Source organism: Bos indicus, chromosome 10 (genome assembly GCF_029378745.1).
Source record: "Bos indicus isolate NIAB-ARS_2022 breed Sahiwal x Tharparkar chromosome 10, NIAB-ARS_B.indTharparkar_mat_pri_1.0, whole genome shotgun sequence".
Lineage (NCBI taxonomy): Eukaryota > Metazoa > Chordata > Mammalia > Artiodactyla > Bovidae > Bos > Bos indicus.
Genome location: NC_091769.1, coordinates 4,779,469 through 4,805,174, shown reverse-complemented (window position 1 = coordinate 4,805,174; position 25,706 = coordinate 4,779,469). Strand labels below are relative to the sequence as shown.

The window sequence follows — 25,706 nt, the reverse complement described above, 5'->3', positions numbered from 1 at the left end:
GCCTGGGTCTGTATTTCTTGGGCTCTAAAATCACAGCAGATGTTGACTGCAGCCATGAAATCAGAAGACGTCTGCTTCTTGGCAGGAAAACTATGACAAACCTAGACAGTGTTCTGAAAGCAGAAACGTTACTCTGTAGACAAAGGTCTGTATAGTCAAGGCTACGGTTTTCCCAGTAATCACAAACAATTGTAACAGCTGGACGGTAAAGAAGACCGAGCGCCAAAGAAATGATGCCTTCAAACTATGGTTTTGGAGAAGACTCTTGAGAGTCCCATGGACAGCAAGGAGATCAAACTAGTCAATCTTAAGGGAAATCAACACTGAATATTCATTGGAAGGACTGATACTGAAGCTGAAGCTCCAGTATTTTGGTCATCTGATGCAAACTGTTGACTCATTTGAAAAGTCACTGATGCTGGGAAAGATTGAGGGCAGAAGGAGAAGAGGGTGTCAGAGGATGAGATGGCTAGATGGCATCACCGATGCTGTGGACATGAACTTGGGCAAATTTAGGAAGATGGTGAGGGACAGAGAGGCCTGGAGTGCTGCAGTCCATGGGGTCGCAAAGAGTCGGACACAACTCGGTGACTGAACAACAGCAGTAATGCCTGGGTCACAAAGGGTAACAGGAATCTATCACAAGCTTAGTACCTAAGAGTGCTTAGTACGCTACTAAAATTACAGCTTAGCCTCTAACAATGAAAACCAGGGCAAGTTATTCAACTCCAAGCCTCATTTGGGCATAATAATGGTGCCTATGCCACAGAGTTGTTTTAATGATTAAAAGAATAAATATAAAGGGCTTAGAACAGTATCTCACCAAAAAAAGTATTTGATATATGTTAGTAAGGATTAAAATATGATATACAGATGCAGAAATAAAAATGTGCACTAGGTAAAATAAATGTCATGAAAATTTCCTTAAGCAGTATCACTGATTTGGCAGGCCCTTCTTTAGACTATCTAGGTAAAAATATAAAGAATTTCTAGGCTTACGGACTTCTGCTAAATTTCAGGAGGAACCAATCCTACTGTTTCTAATCTATAATATTAAATAAAATACATAAGTGTTAAATACATACATAAATATGACATACATAAATATCATGAAAATTTCCTTAGGCAGTTATCACTGATTTGGCAGGCCCTTCTTTAGACTATCTAGGTAAAAATATAAAGAATTTCTAGGCTTACGGACTTCTGCTAAATTTCAGGAGAAACCAATCCTATTGTTTCTAATCTATAATATTAAATAAAATACGTAAGTGTTAAAATACATAAGTGTCATGTTATAAGACAAGAAATGCCTTAAACCCAAGAATACAGGGCATAAATTTAAAAATATGCCGAGATCAAAAAAATAATAATTTTGTTCAGTCAGCAGCGAGATGTTCTAGAGAAACACTGGCTTAGTTCAAATAAAGAATCAAAAAACATCAATAAAAATGTACTAACAAAGCTAGGGAAGACAGACTGAACTTAAAATCTGACCAATTACCCTTGAAGAACAACTATGAATACAGGTGCACATAAGATCCAATAGAAAGTATGATGTTTAAAGTACGTAAATAGCACTTGAGTCAGCATATGACTGGATTCTGGAGTGGACTTCCACTAAAGCTGACCTAGATACTAACACGTCAATGATTATAGATATTTTTTCTATCAGTAAAAATGAGACATTTATTGTGCATTTACCATGTAGCAGTTAATTGAGACAAATTAAACTCTTGACTTCAATATGAAAAAACTGAGTTGATGAAAGGGCTGTTTTCTGTATTCATGTCATAATGATTCTTTAAGAATTCTTAAAGAACTCAGTGATTCTTACTGTGTGATTAGTTTCTATTTTTTTAAATAAAAATGAAAAAAAACTAAAGGCTAATGATGATAATAGCACACAGTGGTAAAGAATCCACCTGCAAAGAAGGAAATGGAGGATACAAAACGCGGGTTTGATCCTGGGTTGGGAAGATCTGCTGGAGGAGGAAATGGCAGCCCACTGCAGCATTCCTGCCCTGGAGAGTCCCATGGACAGAGGAGCCTGGCGGGCTACAGCCCACGGGGTCGCAAAGAGTCAGACACAACTGGTATTTTTAAAATATGTATTTACTTATTGGCTGTGTCAGGACTTAGTTGTGGCCCACGGGCCTAGCTGTCTCGCAGCATGTGGGATCTTTTCAGTTCCCTGACCAGGTATCAAATCGGTAACCCCCGCATTGGAAGGCAAATTCTTAACCACCCGACCACCAGGGAAGTCCCTACAACTGGTATTTTGAGCACTGATCTAAAACAAAATACAATGAATAAAAACCTTAGCTTTTCCTTATAGAATATCAACTAGTAAATATAAAAATCATGAAAAAAATCACCATTTGGCAAACACCACAATAATTCAGGCAGGAATCATCAAAAGATGCTAAAAACTGATGACCAAATTATGATTAGAAAAAATATTATTTATATACTATCAAAATTATTCTCCATAAGATAACTCTAAGCACAAAGAGGCAAGAGAAGTTTAAGTAGGTAAATCTGGCAGGCACTTTATCACAAGTAATGGGACAAAATGACATCATGAATATCCTCATATGATGCATTTGAGAAGGACATAACATTACTTGTGATATTCAAAAATATATAACCCAAATTTAAGCATTAAGAAACATCATATCCAAACTGAGGAATACTCTGTGAAATAACTGGCTAGTACTCTTCAAAGGATCAAGGTACAAAAGACATGAAATGAATGGAAGACAAAGGTGAAGAACTACTACAGAGTGAAGGAGACTTAGAAGACAGAAAAACTAACACAATACATGACCTTAACTGTACACTTAACAAGAAAAATTACATTAATGGCACAGCTGGCAAATTTTGAATACACTCTGCAGATATTAGTATTTTATAAATGTAAATTTCCTGATATTAACTACCTACTTGAAATTATGGAACATGTTAAATTTGAAGAATCTGGATGAAGATATGGTATTGAAAATTCTTTGTATTGTATTAATATTTACCACTCTTTTAAGTCTAAAATAATTTCAACATGAAAAGTTTTTTTTTAATTAAAAAAAAAAAATTTTTGAAAAACCAAGATGAAAAGGTACTCTTCTCTTGTATATCCAATCCCCCCTGAAATCTACTATTCTATGCCGACAAAGAAATCACATTATTTCAAGGAAAAATACTAACATAAGCTGAGTTTTTCTTTCAATCCTACTGTGAAGGGGAAAAAAATAAATTTTAACTTCTAGCTCTAAAATTCTGACTTTACATACTTGAGTTCTTCACCACTATAAAGTAATAACCATGTGTCTGCTACATTCCGGGCCCTGGGCTGACTACTTTATGTACACTAGCTCCAATTCTTATCACAATGCTGGCAAGGCAGGTATGGATATTAGCATCTACAGACAAGAAAATTTGGGATGGATAAGACTAAGTAATTTACTCAAAGTTACAGAACTGTTAGATGACATAACCAATACTTAAGCCCATATCATCAAACTCCAAAGACCAACTTGACACTATAATGCCTCCCAAGGGGACTGCTGAGAGGTCAATAAAACATGTAAATTAGAATAGGGAAAGGGAAAGAGAAGTCGCTCAGTCGTGTCCAACTCTTTGCAACCCTAGCACGCTCCTCTGTCCAAGGGCTTTTCCAGGCAAGGGTACTGGAGTGGGTTGCCATTTCCTTCTCCATAGACTAGGGAGCATCATCAAATTTGACACCTGGATTTATCATGAAAAAACAGCAATGGTAATAACTGAAAAATGCATTACTTCAATTATTATATTGAAGTAATTTCAATATTTCAACAATGAAAATAAGACAGGAAAAGGATTTTAGGAATGCTGAATCACCCTAACAGTGTTGATTCAAATTGTTTACAGAACTATTTTTTGGTTTCCTACATACATAAAAAACAAGTCTTATTAAAAACAGAAATTTCTAATACTCTGGTAACACAGTCTAGTGGAACAAGTAGAATTTTCCTAAAATGATCCTGGGTGTGCCTGGATCACTGTGGATTGCCCAGAAAAGAAACAAATCGCGCCAAATCGTGCCATGGTTCCCACTTTCTCCAGCAGGAGGAACTGCACCAGAATTCATCTCTGTCTGGAACCAGGGGCTTATCCTTCTCAGTCCCCAAAAGGGAAGCTGCAACTTCCCACAGTCCTCAAGAGCTGGTCAGTTAGGCTTCCCAGACAATTCTTAAAAACAGGTGGCACCTCAACATGTACAGCTCAAAGCTTAAGTAATGTATATGCCACCCTATGGACTAGGATACTTTCAATGAAGCTGATCTTTGTAATAAGAGAACAATGATGTGGTGGAAGGTGTGAGCCCTCCGTTGGCACACTATTCCATGTGTAGTGGTATCTACATCAGCACAGCTTCCTATACGATAGTGCAAAGACCAGAGAATCTTCAGCTGAGTGTTCTTGGCTTATGTGAAAGTTGCTCAGTCATGTCCGACTCTTTGCGATCCCATGGACTGTAGTCCATGGAATTCTCCAGGCCAGAATACTGGAGTGGGTAGCCTTTCCCTTCTCCAGGGCATCTTCCCATCACAGGGATCGAACCCAGGTCTCCTGCATTACAGGTGGATTCTTTACCAGCTGAGCCACAAGGGAAGCCCTCTTGGCTTAAAGCATGTATTTATGAGGATAGTGTATAAAGTATTATTCATTAATACACAAACTGAATTCGGTAAAGAAGTCTTATTTTTCTTTTTCATTTTTACAAGAATTTGGGCTTTTTTTTTTATCCTATATGGTCTTAGATGAAGTCTTAGGAGGAATTCTGCTTTGTGATAGAGTTATGTGGCTTAGAGGGATAGGCTTATGCCCAAGAATTCCTCCTAAGACTTCATCTAAGACCATATAGGATAAAAAGAAGCCCAAATTCTTGTAAAAATGAAAAAGAAAAATTAGACTTCTTTACCCAATTCAGTTTGTGTATTAATGAATAATACTTTATACACTATCCTCATAAATACATGCTTTAATGATAATGTCAGCTAAAAAATTTGACTGCTATAAGTCAGTCATTTAGCAACAGGCTTCACGTACACTATATATTTTTTAATGCTTGCACCTATTCTATGCGCTATTGTTATTATTATTACTACCCCCATTTTGCAGACAAGCAAAATCAGGGTTAAAGAGGGCCTGAATGGTTTTAATCGCCACTAGCGTGCTTTAATTGACTGATATTTCTAACAACTCATAAGGTCTATAGGAAGTATACTGAAATAGGCATACTTTACAACTGAAAAAAATTCAAGGTCTGTAAGCATTAAATGACTTGCTCACTATCATATTAAATTAACCTTAATAGCAATAAGTAAAATAACCTCACAAACGTCTGTGTAACAGTACTACATATATATAATGCTATATATAGATGCTACATATATAAGAACTCTAGTTTATATACATATTCTAACACCAAGGTCAAAACATATCTTTCTAAATTTAGAGACAAGTTTAGCAGTTTATTCTCCATTTCTTCCTAACTATAACTGAACAAGATTGACACTGAATAACTGCTACATGTGACATCATGCAGCAGAAAGCTGTTACAAAATTTGGAATGACTGAGTAAACTTCTATGCCTCCATTATCAGCGTGGCATACTAAATTAATTGAGGACACTGTGCTTATAAATAACTCACACAACCAACATGAATATTTAATGGAGTCCTATTCTCACTCTGTGTAAATATTTCAACACTTCCAATGAAGATATGCTACAACAGAAAGGACTTCAAAAAGGCTAGCTTACAACTCTGAAACTGGATTATACTGCAGTCACTATCACACTAAAATCGCACACACAAGAAAGAAAAAAAGGCCATCTTTTCCCTCTAACAAAGAATTAAAAGAAAATAGAAGCTGATTATTCAGCTTGCTGGCATGCTCGTATAAATCTCACAAGGAAGGTACTAACAAGTCCTTCTTTCGGATTTTACATAAGATGAACAGTCAAATTTGACACAGCACACTGGTGCCTTAGAAACACAAAATCTTTGCATGAAAGTACTAATATGAGTGGCCAATGAGCATTTGAATTGTATCATTTTTAATATTCAAAAAACCACAATGAAACATGTATTTAGTCATCACATACCGATGCTGATTAAGTTTTCTTGACCCATTCTCTAACAAAAATATAAAACCAAGAGGTTTTGATCTAAACTCTCTTGATTTATATAATTTTCCACTTTTACTTGTATTACACTTGCCTTTCTCAAAACTAGAGGATGAACAAGGCCAGAAAATCATTTCTAAATAAGCTTTGAAAGGCTGTTTGTTTCATGAGACAGAAGCAGAAACAATAAGCTACTCCCTTCCATTTTGTTTACTCAATTTTTTTTAATGACTAACTTGTGCATACTCAGCAGTCCCTCTTCTTTAAAGATCTGTAATAACCACAGGGGCAAGACAGTAACTACAGAACTTCCAACATGTTCACGGGAGTTGATAGAACCTATCTCTGTAAGGCAAATTATACAAAGTTTCTTTTTTTGTGACATAACAGATCAACATGTAATAACTCAATAGGATTTTCTTATAAAAACAGCTCAAGTCTACATTAGAAATGGAAAGATAACACAATTCTCCTGAAATTCTTTTCTCTGTATTTTATTTAGGATCAAGACATATTACCAACATTTCAAATAGTCATGGCTAAGAAGTTTTGCAAAACACAAGACACAGTTTCCACTTTTCATAAATACATGATAGACTTCAGATATGACAAAGGATATTTGGTTTTTAATTCCCATCCAAGCAGTAACAACCATGCTGTCATATCCATTAAGATCAGCAATAATATCAAAATAGTAATCAGTGATGGATGAACAATACAGGTAGGAAGATCAGAAAGTACAAAGGTTGTAAGGTAAAAGCATAACCTGGTGTATCTGAGGAACACAGAGGCCAGGGTGGGTGAAGCGAAGGGGAAAACACTAGAAAATGGAGATGAGTAATAAGGCATGGGGAAGAGAGTCAGATTATGTGATTCATGGGTCATTTATAAGGAATTTGGCTTTTACTGTGAGTGAGAGGGGAAGCCATTGAGAATTCAATATGGAAGAGTGTAAAACACAACATATTTGAACACTATCACCCTGGCTGTTATACTAAGAAAAGGCAAAAAGGAAAAGACAGTGGAAGCAGGAAGACCAGTCAGAAAACTACTGAAATAACCCAAGCAAGAGCTGATGGTGGCATGGACCATGTAGAAGCAGTGCAGAGTGGATTCTGTATACTCCAGAGTTTTTGCCAGAGAAGATATGAGAGAGATCAAGAAACTAAAATGAAGCAACTCAAGTAGGAGGCTGCAAACCAGACAAGCATGGTGTCCTGGAAGCCAAGTGAAGAAGATATTTCATGAAGAAGAGAGTGCCAAATAATCTTGATCTAAAGGAGGGCTGAGAAGCACCTTTAAAGTTAGCAATAGCGGAGCTGAAAAACCTGATTGGGACATGTTCAAGAAAGATGGGAGAAGGAAAATTTAAGACACTGCATATAGAAAACATTTTTAAAGTGTTTTGCTATAAGGAGAGGGAAAGAAATAAGGCAGTGGCTAGAGAAGGAAGGAGGGACAGGATTTTTAAGATGGAAGAACATATTAACACATTATAGACTAGCGGGAATAATCTAGAAGAGAAGAAAAAATGATACAGAAGAGAGAAACATGCCAGAGCAATGAGGAGGAAGTAGACTAGTTTATATGGCACCCCACTCCAGTACTCTTGCCTGGAAAATCCCATGGATGGAGGAGCCTGGTGGGCTGCAGTCCATGGGGTCGCGAAGAGTCAGACATGACTGAGCAACTTCACTTTTACTTTTCACTTTCATGCATTGGAGAAGGACATGGCAACCCACTCGAGTGTTCTTGCCTGGAGAATCCCAGGGATGGCGGAGCCTGGTGGGCTGCCGTCTATGGGGTCGCACACAGTTGGACACAACTGAAGCGACTTAGCAGCAGCAGCAGCAGCAGACTAGTATATAAGTGGGGGAGCTGGCCTTAGCTAGGAGCAAAGTTCACTCATCTCTTACAGAAAGGACAGAGCGCAAGGATGCAAATACAGAGTCTGTGGAAGTTCCCTTCTGGTTGCCTAACAAACTAGGAAGCTATATGCTGGAGAAGTGCTAGAGGTTTGAGAAAGGAGGAGAATGTATCAGCCATTGTCTAGGAGTGTGGGAGAGTGAAATGACCGGGGAAATATAATATGATTACTGGCTAGCATTAAGGACTCCCTAAGGTCTGGGACCATGAATTTAAAGTGAGGCCAGCATGTATGGTTATCTTTTTTTTCTCAGATGTGTGGGTATAGGCAAAAAGCTGAGTATATGCGAGCCTCTGACTATCAGGATTGACCATGGAATTTAAGCTGGGCAAGGAAAGTCAGACATCAGGAGGATCAGGGACAGTGAGAAAAAGATAGATTTAAAAGAGAAGATCCCAAAGATCCACTGAAAAGACAAAAAACACAGGAAGAGAATACAGGATCCTAGAAATATCTATTTTTCTAAAATTGCCATTTATTTATTAATAAACATTGAATAGTTTAGAATATATAACTATAGCTAGAAAACTGTCAATAAATATTTTTATCCTAAAAAAAACCACAACAACCAAAGAAAAGGACTGAGGGTCCCAGTAGGCTCAAAGAACCATTGGAGTAACAGAAACTGATATCAAAAGATAAGAGATGGTAGCACAGAGTGGAAACTGTGAGGGACCGAAGTCTGGATAAACACAAGGTCTAGAAGTGAGTACTGGAGTGGGATAACAGGCAAAATTCATTGGAGAAGAGGAATTTCAGTTTGAAGATACCAGTGTACTGAATGAATTACCCACATGAATGTGGAAATACCTAAGAATTATAATACAAGTAGTACTGGAGTGAATGTCATGGGACTAAGAACTAGTATCTGTTGGAGACAATTCTCCATGGGTCTTCCATTCCTCTACATCATGTGAACAAAGGTACTAACTACCTTTATTGTGGATTAACTTTCCAAGCAAACTTGTATAGCCAACCGCCTTGGAAAATAGTGTTTCCCTCCAAAGCAAAGGGTACTGTTCCTTTGCTTGGAAGACATTCTCTTCCTCTAGGACTTGGGCAGACATGCTTAGTGTCTGTTACGAAAAGACACCTTATCGAGTCACACTTTAGGAACTGGGACTTGAGTAACCAGTGAAAGCAGATGCTGTCACTCTGGCTACTGCTTTTGCTGTTAGTAATAAAGTCCTTTGTTTCGACACCAGAAACACCACTCCCCTCCCTCCATCTTTTGTTAGCATCCATGAAACCGTGGTAGTTTTAGCTTGCAGGTAGAGTAAAATCTCAGACCACGGAAAGTTTCTGACAAAATCTCCCATGAATAGGGAGTGAGAGGTTACTGCAATGGGTAGAAAGGATGGGTAGAAAGAGGTATGGTTTGAGAACATGAGATAAAGTCTGGAGATGTTTTAGAAGAGAAAAAGGTCTAGAAAAAGTAATGAAAAGCAAAGAGAACACCCTTCAGGCTCAATGAAGTGAAGAAAAGAGGAGAGAAAACTACTGTTAGAGAAGGTGGCAGGTATTATCATCAGGGAAGCCAGATTTAACTGACAGCAAAAAGATGGAAGGCAATATTAACAGAAGAGGCTGAAGGAATTTGCTGATAACTGACCTTGAGTTTACAGGGACATTGAGGCAGACTTGCAGGAGACAGGAAGGGGCAGGTTTGGGTTAGATCTGGATACATGTGGTAAAGGGCTTCCTCTGGTGACTTACGTGAACAGGAAAACGGGCACAAAGACGTTAGCTGTCGTCAGTTCCCATCAGGTTAAACCAGTCTGTGTGTTTCTACATCCCCCACACTTCTTTTACACACTCAACATCTACTATGGGATACTTTATTTCTTACCAAACAAAACATCACTATAGAAAATTTAAGAACACAGAAGTTTTATAAAACAAAAATGCCAAAGTTGTTTTTTAAGATAGTAAGAGGCAAGTGTTAACTTACTTGAATTAGATCTAAAATGCCAAGTTCACTTTCTGAAGAATCCACACAGAAGACAAAATATAATGTTGCATAATGTCTATAAATCAGTTTGTTGTCAGATCCTCCGATTAATCTAAATGACAAAACAAAACAATTGGAATGTTATAGAAACAAACTGAAAAACATTTTCGTTAACTCAAGCAAACTGATCATTTTTTTAAAAACTTTCTATAAAATGAAGGTATCAAGTGAACTAGATGGCTGTTATCTTCAGAGAAGTCAAGTAAAAGATGCCAGTGCTTAATCTCAGTTCATTCACTCAGTTATTCACTGAGTACTCACTATGTGTCAGGCACTGAGCGTGGGTAAGCAGCAATGAACAAATAAGAGAAAGTGGAACTACGTAAGTGGAAGGAACTACTTAGAGAATCAAAACAGGACAACGGCACACCGACAGATTTGCTACTTTCTGATTGGGAGTTAAAAGAGTTGATATTTAGGCTGACATTTAATGATAAGAAAAATTTAGAGATGAGCATTTCAGACATAGGCAAACTAATAAAAAAGCAAATTAATCAAGAATGAAATATCTATACTCAATAAAGAAAAAGAAAGCTTCAATCAATGAAAGATAAGCACATGATTAGGCCAGAGAAGTAGGCAGAAATGAGTCCATAGTGCATTTTTAAGTGCTTACTAGATTTAATCCCATAGGTCACAGTAAGTTACAGAGCTTGAGATTGATTATCAACTAGGAAAAAAAAAAAAGGACATTTCTTCTTCAGTTTTGGACAGACTTACTATCAAGTTCTTCTCCAAAAGCACATTTTGTTTTGGAGTAGAAGAGTTAAGAGATATTCAATTCTTTTGCCAAAAACTTTTTTTTACTGATTGGAGTTTCAGCATTTTAAAAATACAGAATCATTATAAACACCTTTTATTTTTCTAAATATAGTTTAGCTATTCCATAGTTAAGTTTACAAAAATCAAAGCTAAACATAATGAGAGCTAACTGAACATTCAAAGATGACATAGGAAAATAACAACTATTTCTTTTCTTTGGCCTCACCTTGAGGCTTGTGGGGTCTCAGTTCCGCAACTAGGGATCAAACCCATGCCCCCTGCACATGCACCTCCAGGGAAGCCCTTATTTCTTACTCAGTAAAAGTAATACTAAATTCACCAGTTTGTAGAAACAATTTCCTTAAGTATATACTCATTTATTATTTTATATCCTTTAATACCAAAAATGAAAATTATCTTGGACAAGAATGCAAACGCCTACTATCTAGACAAGGCACGCAATGTAAAGGCTCCCTGCGTGTGTACGTGCACTGCCCTTGCATGTGACCCTTGGAAAGGACAAAGAGCACAAACAGCAGGCCCCTCCTGGCTCTGCAGGGTAGCCATTCACCTTACGTTTCTGCCTGGCTCTGCTGTAAAAGAAGACCGAGTATTTAAAAAGTATACGTTTTAAAATGGCAATTAAAGTTATTGAAAGAAAATAAAAATATTAATATAAACACATTTTATTATAATTTCATCTTTAAGCTCTATAGTACAATACTGATTCAAATTCTTGTATAGAATGTAACACACAATACAAAAAGCACAGAATTCTAGAAATCCTTAGTCCAAATATCTCATTTAACGTAAGAGGAGAAAACTGAGGTACAAAGAATTTTAGTGACCTAACCAAGAAAACCAGCTTGTTAGTAACAACACTAGGATTAAATCAGATGTGCAGCCCCATTTCTGAGGCAATATTTACTTTCTACTTTTTATAAGGCTGAAAAGAATAATCACAAATTCAAGTCTTACTTTCTGGTTCAAACAGTGCCCTGGTTAGACCAATCAATTTCTTGCACATGTACCGCAGGCAGTACACTGTGCTGGGTGATAAACTTCCTACGAGATTAGAAGATCAAGAGACTGAATAAAGGGAAATGATGGTACTGGCAAACCCAAGTCAACTACAGAAGTTTAAGCAAGATAAGTGAAGTTCAATTAAAATACAAAAACAGAAAGCAGGCACATCTATTGAAATTGGAGGCCTCAAGTTAACAGCAAAAAATCATATGTGTGTATTTGCAAATTTAAGTGCAACATGATATAACCTTTTAAGAAATGCAAGTAAACTTTCTACATGATAAAAAGTAATTTATGGTCAGGTATGAATGAATTCTCTATTATGAAAACTATTCTTTATAATATACATCATCTACCTTAACAATACAGAAAAGTGTAGGTTTCTCTGACTAATTTCTAATTATTCACAGTGAAGTTCAGTTAAAGTTGAGTTTTTTTGAATTGTCAGTGAGGAAATATCCTGGTAAGAAATTAAACATATAAGCATGGAAGGGAACATCTATGAAACCATTTGAGAACAAACTGTTTTCATGAAACCCATTAATTTAAATTTATAACAGTTGGCAAACTAATTATATGCAATTTTATTTATTCATTTTAAAAATAGAAAAGTCTGTTATCTGAATTTGAACTTATTTTATCTAGACACATACATATATAATATATGAAAAGCAGACTTCAGAATTGTTCATAATATAAAATAAAATATACTATCTAAATTTTTATGAAAGCAAGTTCATTCACCCTAAGGAGTACTCTGTAGTCATTAAAAAGAATGAGATTGCTCTAGATGGGTTTATATGCAAAGCTTTTCAAAATATAAGTGCAACATGATAAGCAAAATACATGTGTGATCCCATAAGTAAAACTTTTTAATGTTATACTTGTATGTGCTGTGTTTAGTCGCTGAGTAGTGTCCAACCCTTTGTGACCCCATGGAGTGTAGCCCGCCAGGCTCCTCTGTCCATGGGGTTTCTCCAGGCAAGAATACTGGAGTGGGTTGCCATGCCCTCCCTCCAGGGGATCTTCCCAGCCCAGAGACTGAACCCAGGTCACTCACATTGCAGGTGGATTCTTTACCATCTGAGCCACCAGGGAAGCCCAAGAATACTGGAGTGGGTAGCCTATCCCTTCTCCAGGGGATCTTCCCGACCCAGGAATTCAACTGGGGTCTCCTGCATTGCAGGCAGATTCTTTACCAGCTGAACTACCAGGGAAGCCTTACATTTTTATATGTTAGTGCAAAACTAATTTTCTAGAAGGATACACAAGAAACCAGGAAGAAGGACTAAAGTTGGAGGAGGAAGACTTGGTTTATGTTTTATATTTCTGTTTGAATTTCTGCCATATGAACATATTACCTTTATATAAAATGCCTTTATAAAAATTTTAAAAGAAAATGATTAAGTATCTTAAAATTATTTAAGTTAGATTTATAGCTAATATAAGAGGCAATTAATTCCCCTGATCCAATTAATCAAATTAGGAAATTTTACAATAAAACAATTAAACAGTGATACTCTACTCATACAGTCAAAGATTAGAAATGTCCATGAAATGCTTTACTTACAATCCTCCTTCTAGGAAATTACAAACATTTTCATCTCTCTTAGATACCAAATGGAATGTCTCCCTGATGATTTGCTGTTGTGTATCTTCACTCTGAGAAAGAATAATTCATATATGTTAGAGTCCAATTTATAGGTTTAACAGTTTTATAAGAATTTGAAAATAAAAGACAGTAATCTGTCTGGGAAATTCATTTAAAAGTATAGTCCTTGGAGAACTAACCTATTATATCTTAATAGAAACAAAACCCAACATTTCAAAATTAAAAAAAAAAAAAGCAAAAACATAACAAAAAAGCAGCACTTAATATTTTCCAGTAAAACAAAACTTATTTCTCAGCTTCAAAAACCAACAAGAAAAATATAAGACACATGAATTATAGACACTGGTAACAGGGATACTAGATATCAACTAGTCAAAGTACATTGTACAAGTGGGTAAACTGAAACAAAGAGATAGTGTTATAAACAATTCATGGAGCTAATCTATATTTTAATAGAAGAGAGAACAGAAGTTTGGTGCTCTCAATTAAGTAAGTTTCAGTGCAAACTGAGGTAAGAGTTTATCTAGCTTACTTATCTTTATGTAAGCACAGCTTAAAACCAAGAATTGACTCAACAAATATTTACTAAATTCACCAAGCAATTCATATCCCAGTTAAAAAAGAATCAACTTCTCGAACACTTCAATATAAAACTGGGCAAAATCATGAACAAGAAATTTCCCAGGAAAGAATACATGATGGTCCATAAACAAATGAAACGATGCTGCTGCTGCTGCTGAGTCGCTCAGCCGTGTCCGACTCTAGCGACCCCATGGACTGCAGCCCAGCAGGCTCCTCCGTCCCCGGGATTTTCTAGGCAAAAGTACTGGAGTGGGGTGCCATTGCCTTCTCCGGAAAAGATGCTAAACCTCATTAGTTATGAAGTGAAATACAAATTAAAGCAACAGTGAAATAACTCGACATGTACCGTATGAGCAAAAATATAAAAGTATGACAATATCAAATGTTGAAAAAGATACGGAGCCAAAGAAATTCTCGTGCTACCAGGGGAAAGGTTAATGGTATAACCACTCGGGCAAGAAGTTTTACAATTCAGCACTCTACTCTTAGGCACAATGCTAACCCATATGAAACCATTGTTTCTGAAAGTCAAAAACAGTAGAATATTGACAACTACATATACATAATAAATTCTTAACCTGTATACCAAGAAACACATAGAAGAATGTTCATAAAGGCACCATACCACAATGACAACAAAAAAAGCTGAAAACAACCCAAATGTTCACCAATCACGTAAGTTACAGTATGCTTATATAATGGAATCCTATAAGTAGTAAAAATTAAGCAAATTATACCCACCAATATGAATGATTCTCAAAAAATTAATGTGGAAAAATGGAGTTACCAGAGCTCATGTTGCTATTTTTAAAAAATACCACAAACAGATGACTTAACTAACAGAAAGAAATGTATTTTCTCACAATTCTGGGGGCTAGAGGTTCAAGACTGAGGTGCCAGGATAGCTGGTTTCTGGTGAGTGGCATCTTTTTGGCTTGAAGACAACCACCTGCTGTTGCATTCTTACATATCCTTATGGGGAGAAACGGCAAGAATAGGCTCTCTGGTATCTCTTCTGGTAAGGGCACTAATCACATCATGAGGGCCCCGTGGTCATCATCTCATCTAAACCTAATTAAGTTCCAGAGTCCTAACCCCAAATCAAATTGAGGGTTTTCACTTCAACAAGTACATGTAGGGGGTACACAATTCAGTCTACAGTAGGGGAGAAAAGCAAGTACCAGAATAATATGTAATCACTCCATTAGTATAAAATTCAAAAACATGAAAAACTAAACATTATGTCTGACAAAAATTTGGGGCTGATAAAAATAAAACTATAAAGAAAATCATGGAAATGATGAACAGATTTCAAAGGCCTATTTTCATAGGAAGAAACACAACTGTCATTCATAGATGAAAAGATTTTCCACATAGAAAATCTAACATAATTTACACAGAAGTGATACAATTAATAAACAGTTATAATAAGAACACAAAGACATTACATAAAAATCCTACTGCCATTCTAAACTTCTGCAAGAATGAGTTGCAAAATGTAATTTTAAAAAGAACCATCAAAAACCATGCATCGCCTAAGAGTAAAGGAAACAAAATAATTGCAAGAAAAAATGTAAAACTTTACTGGAAAAAGTTAAAGAAGATCTAAGTAAATGAAAATATGTATAATGTTTACAGAGTGAATGATCCAATATTATACAAATGCTCAAACTCCCCAAAATGCTCCAAAGACTTAAGGTAATTCTAATCAAAATTTCAACATGGGTGTGGGAGATAAACTTGAAAACCTGATTACAACTCAAAATATGATTTATATATGAGAACAGAGGGCTAGAATAACCAGACACTCAAGTAGAATATAAGAGGACCTGCTGGCCAGGTGAGAATTATTATAAAGCCACAGTATTTAAGATAACATATTGGTGCAGAAATAGGGAAAATGACTGATGAAGCCAGAAGCACACCCACACATAAGTACAATAATTTAATTTTAAACATAGTATGCACTACAGATTGGCAGGGATGGAAGGGCATTTTCATAAATGGTCCCAGGATGAAAATTTTTGTTTTTTTTCCAATACAGTGAACTTCTAGGTCTCATATTATACTCAAAAATCAGTCCCAGATTGATTAAAAATAAATGTCAGTGCAACCTAAAAGTCCATCAACAGAGGATTGGATAAAGAAGATGTGGTACATATATACAATGGAATATTACTCAGCCATTAAAAAGAATGAAATACCCTTTGGACCTACAGAGTGTGATACTGAGTGAAGTAAGACAGAGGGCAAAATTATTATATGACATCCCTTATATGTGGAATCTATAAAGAAATGATACCAATGAACTTACTTACAAAACAGAAAGAGACTTACAAACTAAGAAAATGAAATTAAGGTTGAAGGGAAGGAAGGAAGGGAGAAAGGGATAGTTAGGGAGTTTGGGAAGGTCATGTACACACTGCTATATTTAAAATGGATACCAACAAGCACCTATTGTATAGCACATGGAACTCTGCTCAATGTTATATGTCAGCAGAGATGGGAAGGGGTTTCGAAGGAATAGACACATGTACATGTATGGCCGAGTCCCTTCGCTGTTCACCTGAAACTACCACAACACTGTTAACTGGCTATACCCCAATACAAAATAAAAAGTATAAAGTTAAAAAAAATGTCAGTGATGAAGCTACAAAAATCTAAAAATACAGAATACCTTTATAACATCGTAATACTGTTGGACTTTTAAACAAGACACAAACGATAACTATAAAGGAAAAGATAACTATAAAGGAAAAGGTTTGCAAATTTGATCACATCAAAAGTAGGCACTTTTAACGCTGAAGTGACATCACAAAAAGAATTAAGAGAGCTACAAACATGACAAACATTTCTACAATACATAAAACTGACAGAAGGAATAGTACCTAGCACACAAAAAATACGTAAATGCCAACAAGAAAAAGATAAAAATTCCAACAGAAAAATAACTTACAAAAATAAGACTTGGAATACAGTAAACTAATAAGTTTCTCTATAGCAACGAAAACCATCAACAAAATAGGTAACCCGCTGAATGGAAGAAAATGTCTGCAAGCCATATATCTGATCAGAGGTTAATACTCAAAAGATATAAAGACTCCATACAACTGAATAGCAAAAAAAAAAAAAAAATTCCAAAGAATCCTAATTTTAAACCTTAGGACAGAAAATCTAAATAGACTTTTCCAAAGAAGACATACAGATGGCCACATGGTACATGAAAAGATGTTCAATATCAGTAATCATCAGGGAAATACAAACTAAAACCACAATGAAGTATCACTTGACACCTGTCAGAATGACTATAATAAAGATGCTCAAGTGTTGGCGGGCAGGTGGAGAGAAGGGAACCATGGTGCACAGTTGATGGGAATGTAAATTGGTGCAGCTGCTATGAAAACCAGTATGGAGGTTCCTCAAAAAAGTAAAAACAGAACTACCACATGATCCAGCAATTTCACTTCCAAGTTTTTATCTGAAGAAAATGAAAATACTAACTTGAAAAGATAAAGGCATTCTCATGTTCATCTGAGCATTATACACAATAGCCAATATATGGAAACAACCTAAGTGTCCATGCGTAAAGAAAACAAACGTGGTGCATATAAAGGCATACCCTGGAAATATCGAAGGTTTGCTTCCAGACCACAGTACAGCAATAAAAGGAGTAACACAAAATTTTTGGTTACCCAGTTCATAAAAAAGTTATGTTCATTCTATAATGTGGGCTACTAAGTATTCAACAGGATTATGTATATATAAAAAAAGTACATACCTTAAAGAATACTTTATTGCTTAAAAAAAATGTTAACCATCATCTGAGCTTTCCCTGAATCATAATCTTTTCACTGGTGGAAGGTCTTGCCTCAGTGGCTGCTGACTGATCAGGGTGGTGGTTGCTGAAGGTTTGGGTGACTATGGCAATTTCTTTTTTTTTTTTTTGGGGGGGGAGTGCCAGCCATGATCATAATTGTCCTAGATCCCTCAGGCTGCTACAACAAATTACCATAGACTGCATGGCTGCAACAACAAACACTTATTCCTCACAGTTCTAGGAGCTGAGAAGTCCACGATCAAGGTGCTAGCAGATCTGGTATTTGGTGAGGGCTTCCCTCTTGACTTGGAGAGGCTGTGGTCTTGTTGCATCTTCACATGGAGGGGATCAGAGCTTTTGTGTCTCCTCTTATAAGGACACTAATACTTTTCATAAGGCTTCCACCCTCCTGACATAATTACCTAAGGCCCCATGTCCTAATACATAATCCTCATTGTGGATTAGAATTTCAATGTATGAATTTCGGGAAGATACAAGCATTCAGTCCATAACAATAGTAAATAGCTTGGTTTATCACTTCAGCCTGTTTTCTCCAGGCACCTAGAACCTGCTCTCTATGGGTGGTCACTAGGGATGTGGGAGGGGCTGCTGCTTCTCTGGGCAGCCCGGGTCCTGTGGCCTGACCTGTGTTTATGGAGACCCTGACTCCACTGACATGGGATTGCCTGTGCATCTTTTAAAATTATCTTTTATCAAAGTATAGTTGAATTACAATGCTAATAATTACTGCTGTATAGCAAAGTGATTCGGTTATACATATACATATATGTGTGTATATATATATATATATACACATCCATTTTCATACTCTTTTCCATTATGATTTATCATAGGATACTGAATGTAGCTGCCATGCTATACAATAGGACTTTGTTTTTTATTCATTCTATATACACCAGCTTGTATCTGCTAATCCCAAATTCCCACTCCTACCCTCTCCCCTAACTCCCACCCCTGGCCAACCTTGGCAACCACCAGTCTATTCGTATGTATGATTCTTTTTTTTTTTTTTTTATTCAATTTTAATTAAAAAAAAAATTATACATGTGTTCCCCATCCTGAACCCTCCTCCCTCCTCCCTCCCCATACCATCCCTCTGGGTCGTCCCAGTGCACCAGCCCCAAGCATCCAGCATCGTGCATTGAACCTCATATGAACCTCTCATTTCATACATGACATTTCACATGTTTCAATGCCATTCTCCCAAATGGCAATTTCTTAATATAAAACATATTAAATAATTAAATAATAAATAATTAAATAATAAAAAATAATATAAAACAACAGTGCAGTTTGCCACATTGATGGACTCTTCCTTTCATAAAGGAGCAATCATGCAGTGCTGCTTGACAGTATTTTACCCACAGGAAAATTTCTTTCAAAACTGGAGTCAGTCCTCTCAAAGCCTACAACTGCTTTATCAACTAAATTTATGAATTATTCTAAGTCCTTTGTTGTCCTAACAACACTCTTTACAGCATCCCCACCAGGAGTAGATTCTCTCTCAAAATATCTCAAAAAATATCTCATTTCTTTGCTCATCATTATGAAGCAACTCCTCATCTGTTCAAGTTTTATCATATTGTTGTTGTTCAGTCGCTCAGTCATGTCCAACTCTTTGCAACCCCATGGACTGCAGCACACCAGGCTTCCCTGTCCTTCACATCTCCCAGAGCCTGCTCAAACTCATGTCCATTGAGTCAGTGATGCCACCCAACCATCCAGTCCTCTGTTATGCCCTTCTCCTCCTGTCTTCAATCTTTCCCAGCATCAGGGTCTTTTCCAATGAGTCGGCTCTTGTATTGGAGTTTCGGCTTCAGCATCAGTTCTTCCAATGAATATTCTGGATTGATTTAATTTAGGATTGATCTCCCTGCAGTCCAAGGGACTCTCAAGAGTCTTCTCCAACACCACAATTTGAAAGCATCAATTCTTCGGTGGTCAGCCTTCTTTACATCCAACTCTCACATCCATAAATGACTACTGTAAAAACCATAGCTTTGACTACACAGATCTTTGTCAGCAAAGCAATGTCTCTGCTTTTAACACTGTCTAGGTTTGTCACAGCTTTTCTTCAAAGGGGCAAGCATCTTTTAAATTACATGGCTGCAGTCACTGTCCCCAGTGATTTTAGAGCCCAAGAAAATAAAGTCTGTCATTGTTTCCCCATCTATTAGCCATGAAGTGATGGGACTAGATGTCATGATCTTCATTTTTTGAATGTTGAGTTAAAACAAAATGAAAAGCCAGCACTTTCACTCTCCTCTTTCACCTTCATCAAGAAGTAAAAATATTTCCTCTTTGCTTTCTGCCATAAGGGTGGTATCATCTGCCTATCTGGCATTGTTGATATTTCTCCTAGAAATCTTGATTCCAGTTTGTGCTTCAACCAGCACAGCATTTTGCATGTATACTCTGCATATGAGGTATATAAGCAGGGTGACAATATGCAGCCTTGATGTACTCCTTTCCCAATTTGGAAACAGTCTGTTGTTCCATGTCCAGTTCTAACTGTTGCTTCTTGAACTGCATATAGATTTCTTAAGAGGCAGGTCAGGTGGTCTGGTACTACCATCTCTTTCAGAATTTTCCAATTTGTTGTGATCCACACAGTCAAAGGCAATCAATGAAGCAGAAGTAGATGTTTTTCTGGAATTCTCTTGCTTTTTCTATGATCCAGCGGATGTTGGCAATTTGATCTCTGGTTCCTCTGCCTTTTCTAAATCCAGCTTGTACATCTGGAAGTTCTTGGTTCCAGTACTGTTGAAGCCTAGCTTGGAGGATTTTTGAGCATTACTTTGCTAGTGTGTGAAATGAGTGCAATTGTGTGGTAGTTTGAACATTCTTTGACATTGGAATGAAAACTGACCTTTTCCAGTCTTGTGTCCACTGTTGAGTTTTTCCAATTTGCTGGGATACTGAGTGTAGCACTTTAACAGCATCATCTTTTATAAGAATCTGAAACAGCTCAGCTGGAATTCCATCACCTCCAGTAGCTTTGTTTGTAGTGATGCTTCCTAAGGCCCTCTCGGCTTCACATTCCAGGATGTCAGGCTCTAGGTAAGTGATCACACCATCATGATAATCCAGGTCATCAAGATCTTTTTTGTATAGTTCTGTGTAATCTTGCCACCTCTTCTTAATCTCTTCTGCTTCTGTTAAGTCCATACTATTTCTGTCCTTTATTGTTTCCCTCTTTGCATGAAATGTTCCGTTGGTATCTCTAATTTTCTTGAAGAGATCTCTAGTCTTTCCCATTCTATTGTTTTCCCCTATTTCTTTGCACTGTTCGCTTAGGAAGACTTTCTTATCTCTCTTGCTATTCTTTGGAACTCTGCATTCACATCCTCAGGCTCTGCTCCTAATTCTAGTTCTCTTGCTATATCTCACACACATCTGCAATTACTTCCTTCACTGGAGTCTTGAATCCCTCCCCTGCAAGTCATTCACAAAGGTTGGAATCAACTTCTTCTAACTCCTGTGAATGTTGATATTATCACCTCTTCTCCTGAATCATAAATGCTCTTAATAGCATTTAGAATGGTGAACCCTTCCCGAAAGGTTTCCAACTGACTGCCCACATCCATCAGAGGAATCACTGTCTGTGGCTGCTATAGCCTTACAAAATATATTTTTTAAAGTAGAAGACTTGAAAGTCAAAATGAGTTCTTGATCTGTGGCCTGTATACTGTATTAGCAAGCATGAAAATGACATGAATCTCGTACATCTTCACCACAGCTCTTGGGTGACCACCTGCATTGTCAATGAGCAATAATATTTTGAAAGAAATTTTTAATTTTTTTTTATGAGCAGGAGGTCTTAACAGTGCACTTAAAATAAATTCAGTAAACCATGTTGTAAACAGATGTGCTGTCATCTGGCTTTGTTGTTCCATTTATAAAGCACAAGCAGAGTAGCACAACTTTAGCATAACATTAGCATAATTCTTCAGGGCCCTGGGATTTGGGGAACGGTAAATGAGCGATCCCCCAAATCCCAGGGCCGATGGCTTCAAATGAAAGTCACCAGCTGCACTAGCCCTTAACAAGAGTCAGCCTAGTCTTTGAATCACTGATGCCAGGCCCTTCCTAGATGGCATCTTCTTCCAATAGAAGGATGTTCTGTCTACACGGAAAGTCTGTTGTTTAGTACAGTCACCTTCGTTCATCATCTTGATTATTCTGAATAACTCAATGTAGTTTCTATATCGGCACTTGCTGTTTCACCTTGCTCTTTCATGTTACTAAGCTTTCTTTCCTTAAACATCATGAATGAACCTCTGCCAGTTTCAAACTTCTCTTCTGCAGCATCCTCACCTCTGTCAGCCTTTACAGAGCTGAAGAATTAGTCATGCTCTGGATTAGGCTTTGGCTTAAAGGAATGTTGTGGCTGGTTTGCCCTTCTATCCAGACCACTGAAACTTCTCCACATCAGCAGTAAAGCTACTTCACTTTCCTATCATTCGTGTGCTCACTGCAATAGTACTGTTAATTTCCTTCAAGAATGTTTCCTTTGCGCTCACAGCTTGGCTATCTGTTTGGTGCAAAAGGCCAAGCTTTTAGCCTACCTTAGCTTTCAACATGCCCTCCTCACTAAGCCTAACCACATCTTGCTTTTGATTTAAAGTGAGAGATGTGGGACTCCTCCTTTCATTTGAACAATTTATAGACTATGATCAGGTCATTCACTGCTGTAATTTCAAAGCTGTTGTATCTCAGGAAACAGGGAGGCCTAGAAGTGGGGGAGAGAAGGGGACTGGCTGGTCAGTGGGGCAATTAGAACACACACATTTGGTTTGCTCTCATATATGTGGGTGGTTTGTGGCATCCCCAAAATTTACAACAGTGACATCAATGATCACTCACAGACCATTATAACAAAGAAAATAATAATGAAGATATTTGAATTTTACAAGAATTACCAAAATGTGACACAGAGACACAAGTGAGCAAATGCTGTTAGAAAAACTGGAGCAGTCTTGCTTGAGGTAGGGTTGCCACAAACCTTCAATCTGTAAAAAATGCAAAATCTGGGTTAAAGTGTGATAAAACAAAGGGCAATAAAATGAGGTGTGCCTGTAAATCTGTATTATTTTTAAGTCACTAAGTTTGTGGTCATTTCTTAGGGCAGCAATAAAAGTAAATACCTGGCCATACTGAAAACAGGGGCAAAAAAGAAAATGTCAATAAGCCAGATGCTGAAATCCCTAGTTCTTTACTTTGATCAGCTCCCAGAATTCTATACCAGAGCTGGCACAACTGAAAGTCAACTATACATATCTCTTCCAAATTCTGCATTCCGTCACACGATGTCACTACATCATGTTGAGAGCATGAAACTGACCATAACGGAGTACTTATACCATGTAGCAAATACTACAACATAGAGCTCTTTCCTCCCAGGTAAGCCAGTTGTTAAAAAAAAAAAAAATACTGGCCATATGTATGTCTTCCTTAAATGCAAATCAAAACTTCAAAGAGGTATCATTTCACACTGGTGAGAACGGCTACCATTAAGAAGTCTACAAATAATAAATGCTGGAGAGGGTATGGAGAAAAGGGAATCTTCCTACACTGTTGGTGGGAATGTAAGTTGGTGCAGTCAACTTACAGGAGGTTCCTTAGAAAACGAAAAACAGAATTACCATATGATCCAGTAATCCCACTCCTGGTATATACTCAAACAAAACTATAATTTGAAAAGATACATGCATCCCTATGTTCATCGGTTCAGTTCAGTACAGTCGCTCAGTCGTGTCCTACTCTTTGCGACCCCATGAATTGCAGCACGCCAGGCCTCCCTGTCCATCACCAACTCCCGGAGTTCACTCAAACTCATGTCCATCAAGTCGGTGATGCCATCCAGCCATCTCATCCTCTGCCATCCCCTTCTCCTCCTGCCCCCAACCCCTCCCAGCATCAGGGTCTTTTCCAATGAGTCAACTCTTTGCATGAGGTGGCCAAAGTACTGGAGTTTCAGCTTCAACATCAGTCCTTCCAATGAACACCCAGGACTGATCTCCTTTAGAATGGACTGGTTGGATCTCCTTGCAGTCCAAGGGACTCTCAAGAGTCTTCTCCAACACCACAGTTCAAAAGCATCAATTCTTCAGTGCTCAGCCTTCTTCACAGTCCAACTCTCACATCCATACATGACCACTGGAAAAACCATAGCCTTGACTAGATGGACCTTTGTTGGCAAAGTAATGTCTCTGCTTTTGAATATGCTATCTAGGTTGGTCATAACTTTCCTTCCAAAGAGTAAGTGTCTTTTAATTTCATGGCTGCAGTCACCATCTGCAGTGATTCTGGAACCCCAAAAAATAAAGTCTGACACTGTTTCCACTGTTTCCCCATCTATTTCCCATGAAGTGATGGGACTGGATGCCATGATCTTCGTTTTCTGAATGTTGAGCTTTAAGCCAATTTTTTCACTCTCCACTTTCACTTTCATCAAGAGGCTTTTTAGTTCCTCTTCACTTTCTGCCATAAGGGTGGTATCATCTGCATATCTGAGGTTATTGATATTTCTCCCGGCAATCTTGATTCCAGCCTGTGCTTCTTCCAATCCAGTGTTTCTCATGATGTACTCTGCATATAAGTTAAATAAGCAGGGTGACAATATACAGCCTTGACGTACTCCTTTTCCTATTTGGAACCAGTCTGTAGTTCCATGTCCAGTTCTAACTGTTGCATTCTGACCCGCATATAGGTTTCTCAAGAGGCAGGTCAGGTGGTCTGGTATTCCCATCTCTTTCAGAATTTTCCACAGTTTATTGTGATCCACACAGTCAAAGGCTTTGGCATAGTCAATAAAGCAGAAATAGATGTTTTTCTGGAACTCTCTTGCTTTTTCCATGATCCAGCAGATGTTGGAAATTTGATCTCTGGTTCCTCTGCCTTTTCTAAAAGCAGCCTGAACATCAGGAAGTTCACGGTTCCCATATTGCTGAAGCCTGGCTGGGAGAATTTTGAGCATTACTTTACTAGTGTGAGATGAGTGCAATTGTGTGGTAGTTTGAGCATTCTTTGGCATTGCCTTTGGGATTGGAATGAAAACTGACCTTTTCCAGTCCTGTGGCCACTGCTGAGTTTTCCAGATTTGCTGGCATATTGAGTGCAGCACTTTCACAGCATCATCTTTCAGGATTTGAAAGAGCTCAACTGGAATTCCATCACCTCCACTAGCTTTGTTCGTAGTGATACTTTCTAAGGCCCACTTGACTTCACATTCCAGGATGTCTGGCTCTAGGTCAGTGATCACACCGTAGTAATTATCTGGGTCGTGAAGATCTTTTTTGTATAGTTCTTCTGTGTATTCTTGCCATCTCTTCTTAATATCTTCTGCTTCTGTTAGGTCCATACCATTTCTGTCCTTTATCGAGCCCATCTTTGCATGAAATGTTCCCTTGGTATCTCTAATTTTCTTGAAGAGATCTCTAGTCTTTCCCATTCTGTTGTTGATTGCTGAGGCAGGCTTTCTTATCTCTTCTTGCTATTCTTTGGAACTCTGCATTCAGATGCTTATATTTTTCCTTTTCTCCTTTGCTTTTCACTTCTCTTCTTTTCACAGCTATTTGTAAGGCCTCCCCAGACAGCCATTTTGCTTTTTTCTATTTCTTTTCCATGGGGATGGTCTTGATCCCTGTCTCCTGTTAAATGTCACAAACCTCAGTCCATAGTTCATCAGGTACTCTGTCTATCAGATCTAGGGCCTTAAATCTATTTCTCACTTCCACTGTATAATCATAAGGGATTTGATTTAGGTCATACCTGAATGGT

At 37.5% G+C, this 25,706-nt stretch overlaps 1 protein-coding gene across 4 annotated transcripts in view; it reads right to left on the bottom strand.

Annotated features, from left to right (window-relative positions):
• The window catches only part of AP3S1 (adaptor related protein complex 3 subunit sigma 1), a 75,763-nt gene that overhangs the window by 31,370 nt on the left and 18,687 nt on the right, over positions 1–25,706 (bottom strand). For all 4 annotated transcript variants that reach the window (XM_019968034.2, XM_019968033.2, XM_019968032.2 and 1 more), the window contains exons 2-3: positions 13,463–13,554; positions 10,045–10,156 (exon numbers count right to left, since the gene is read on the bottom strand). In XM_019968034.2, coding sequence (XP_019823593.1) covers positions 10,045–10,156; positions 13,463–13,554 — 204 coding nt within the window. The remainder of the gene's footprint in view (positions 1–10,044; positions 10,157–13,462; positions 13,555–25,706) is intronic.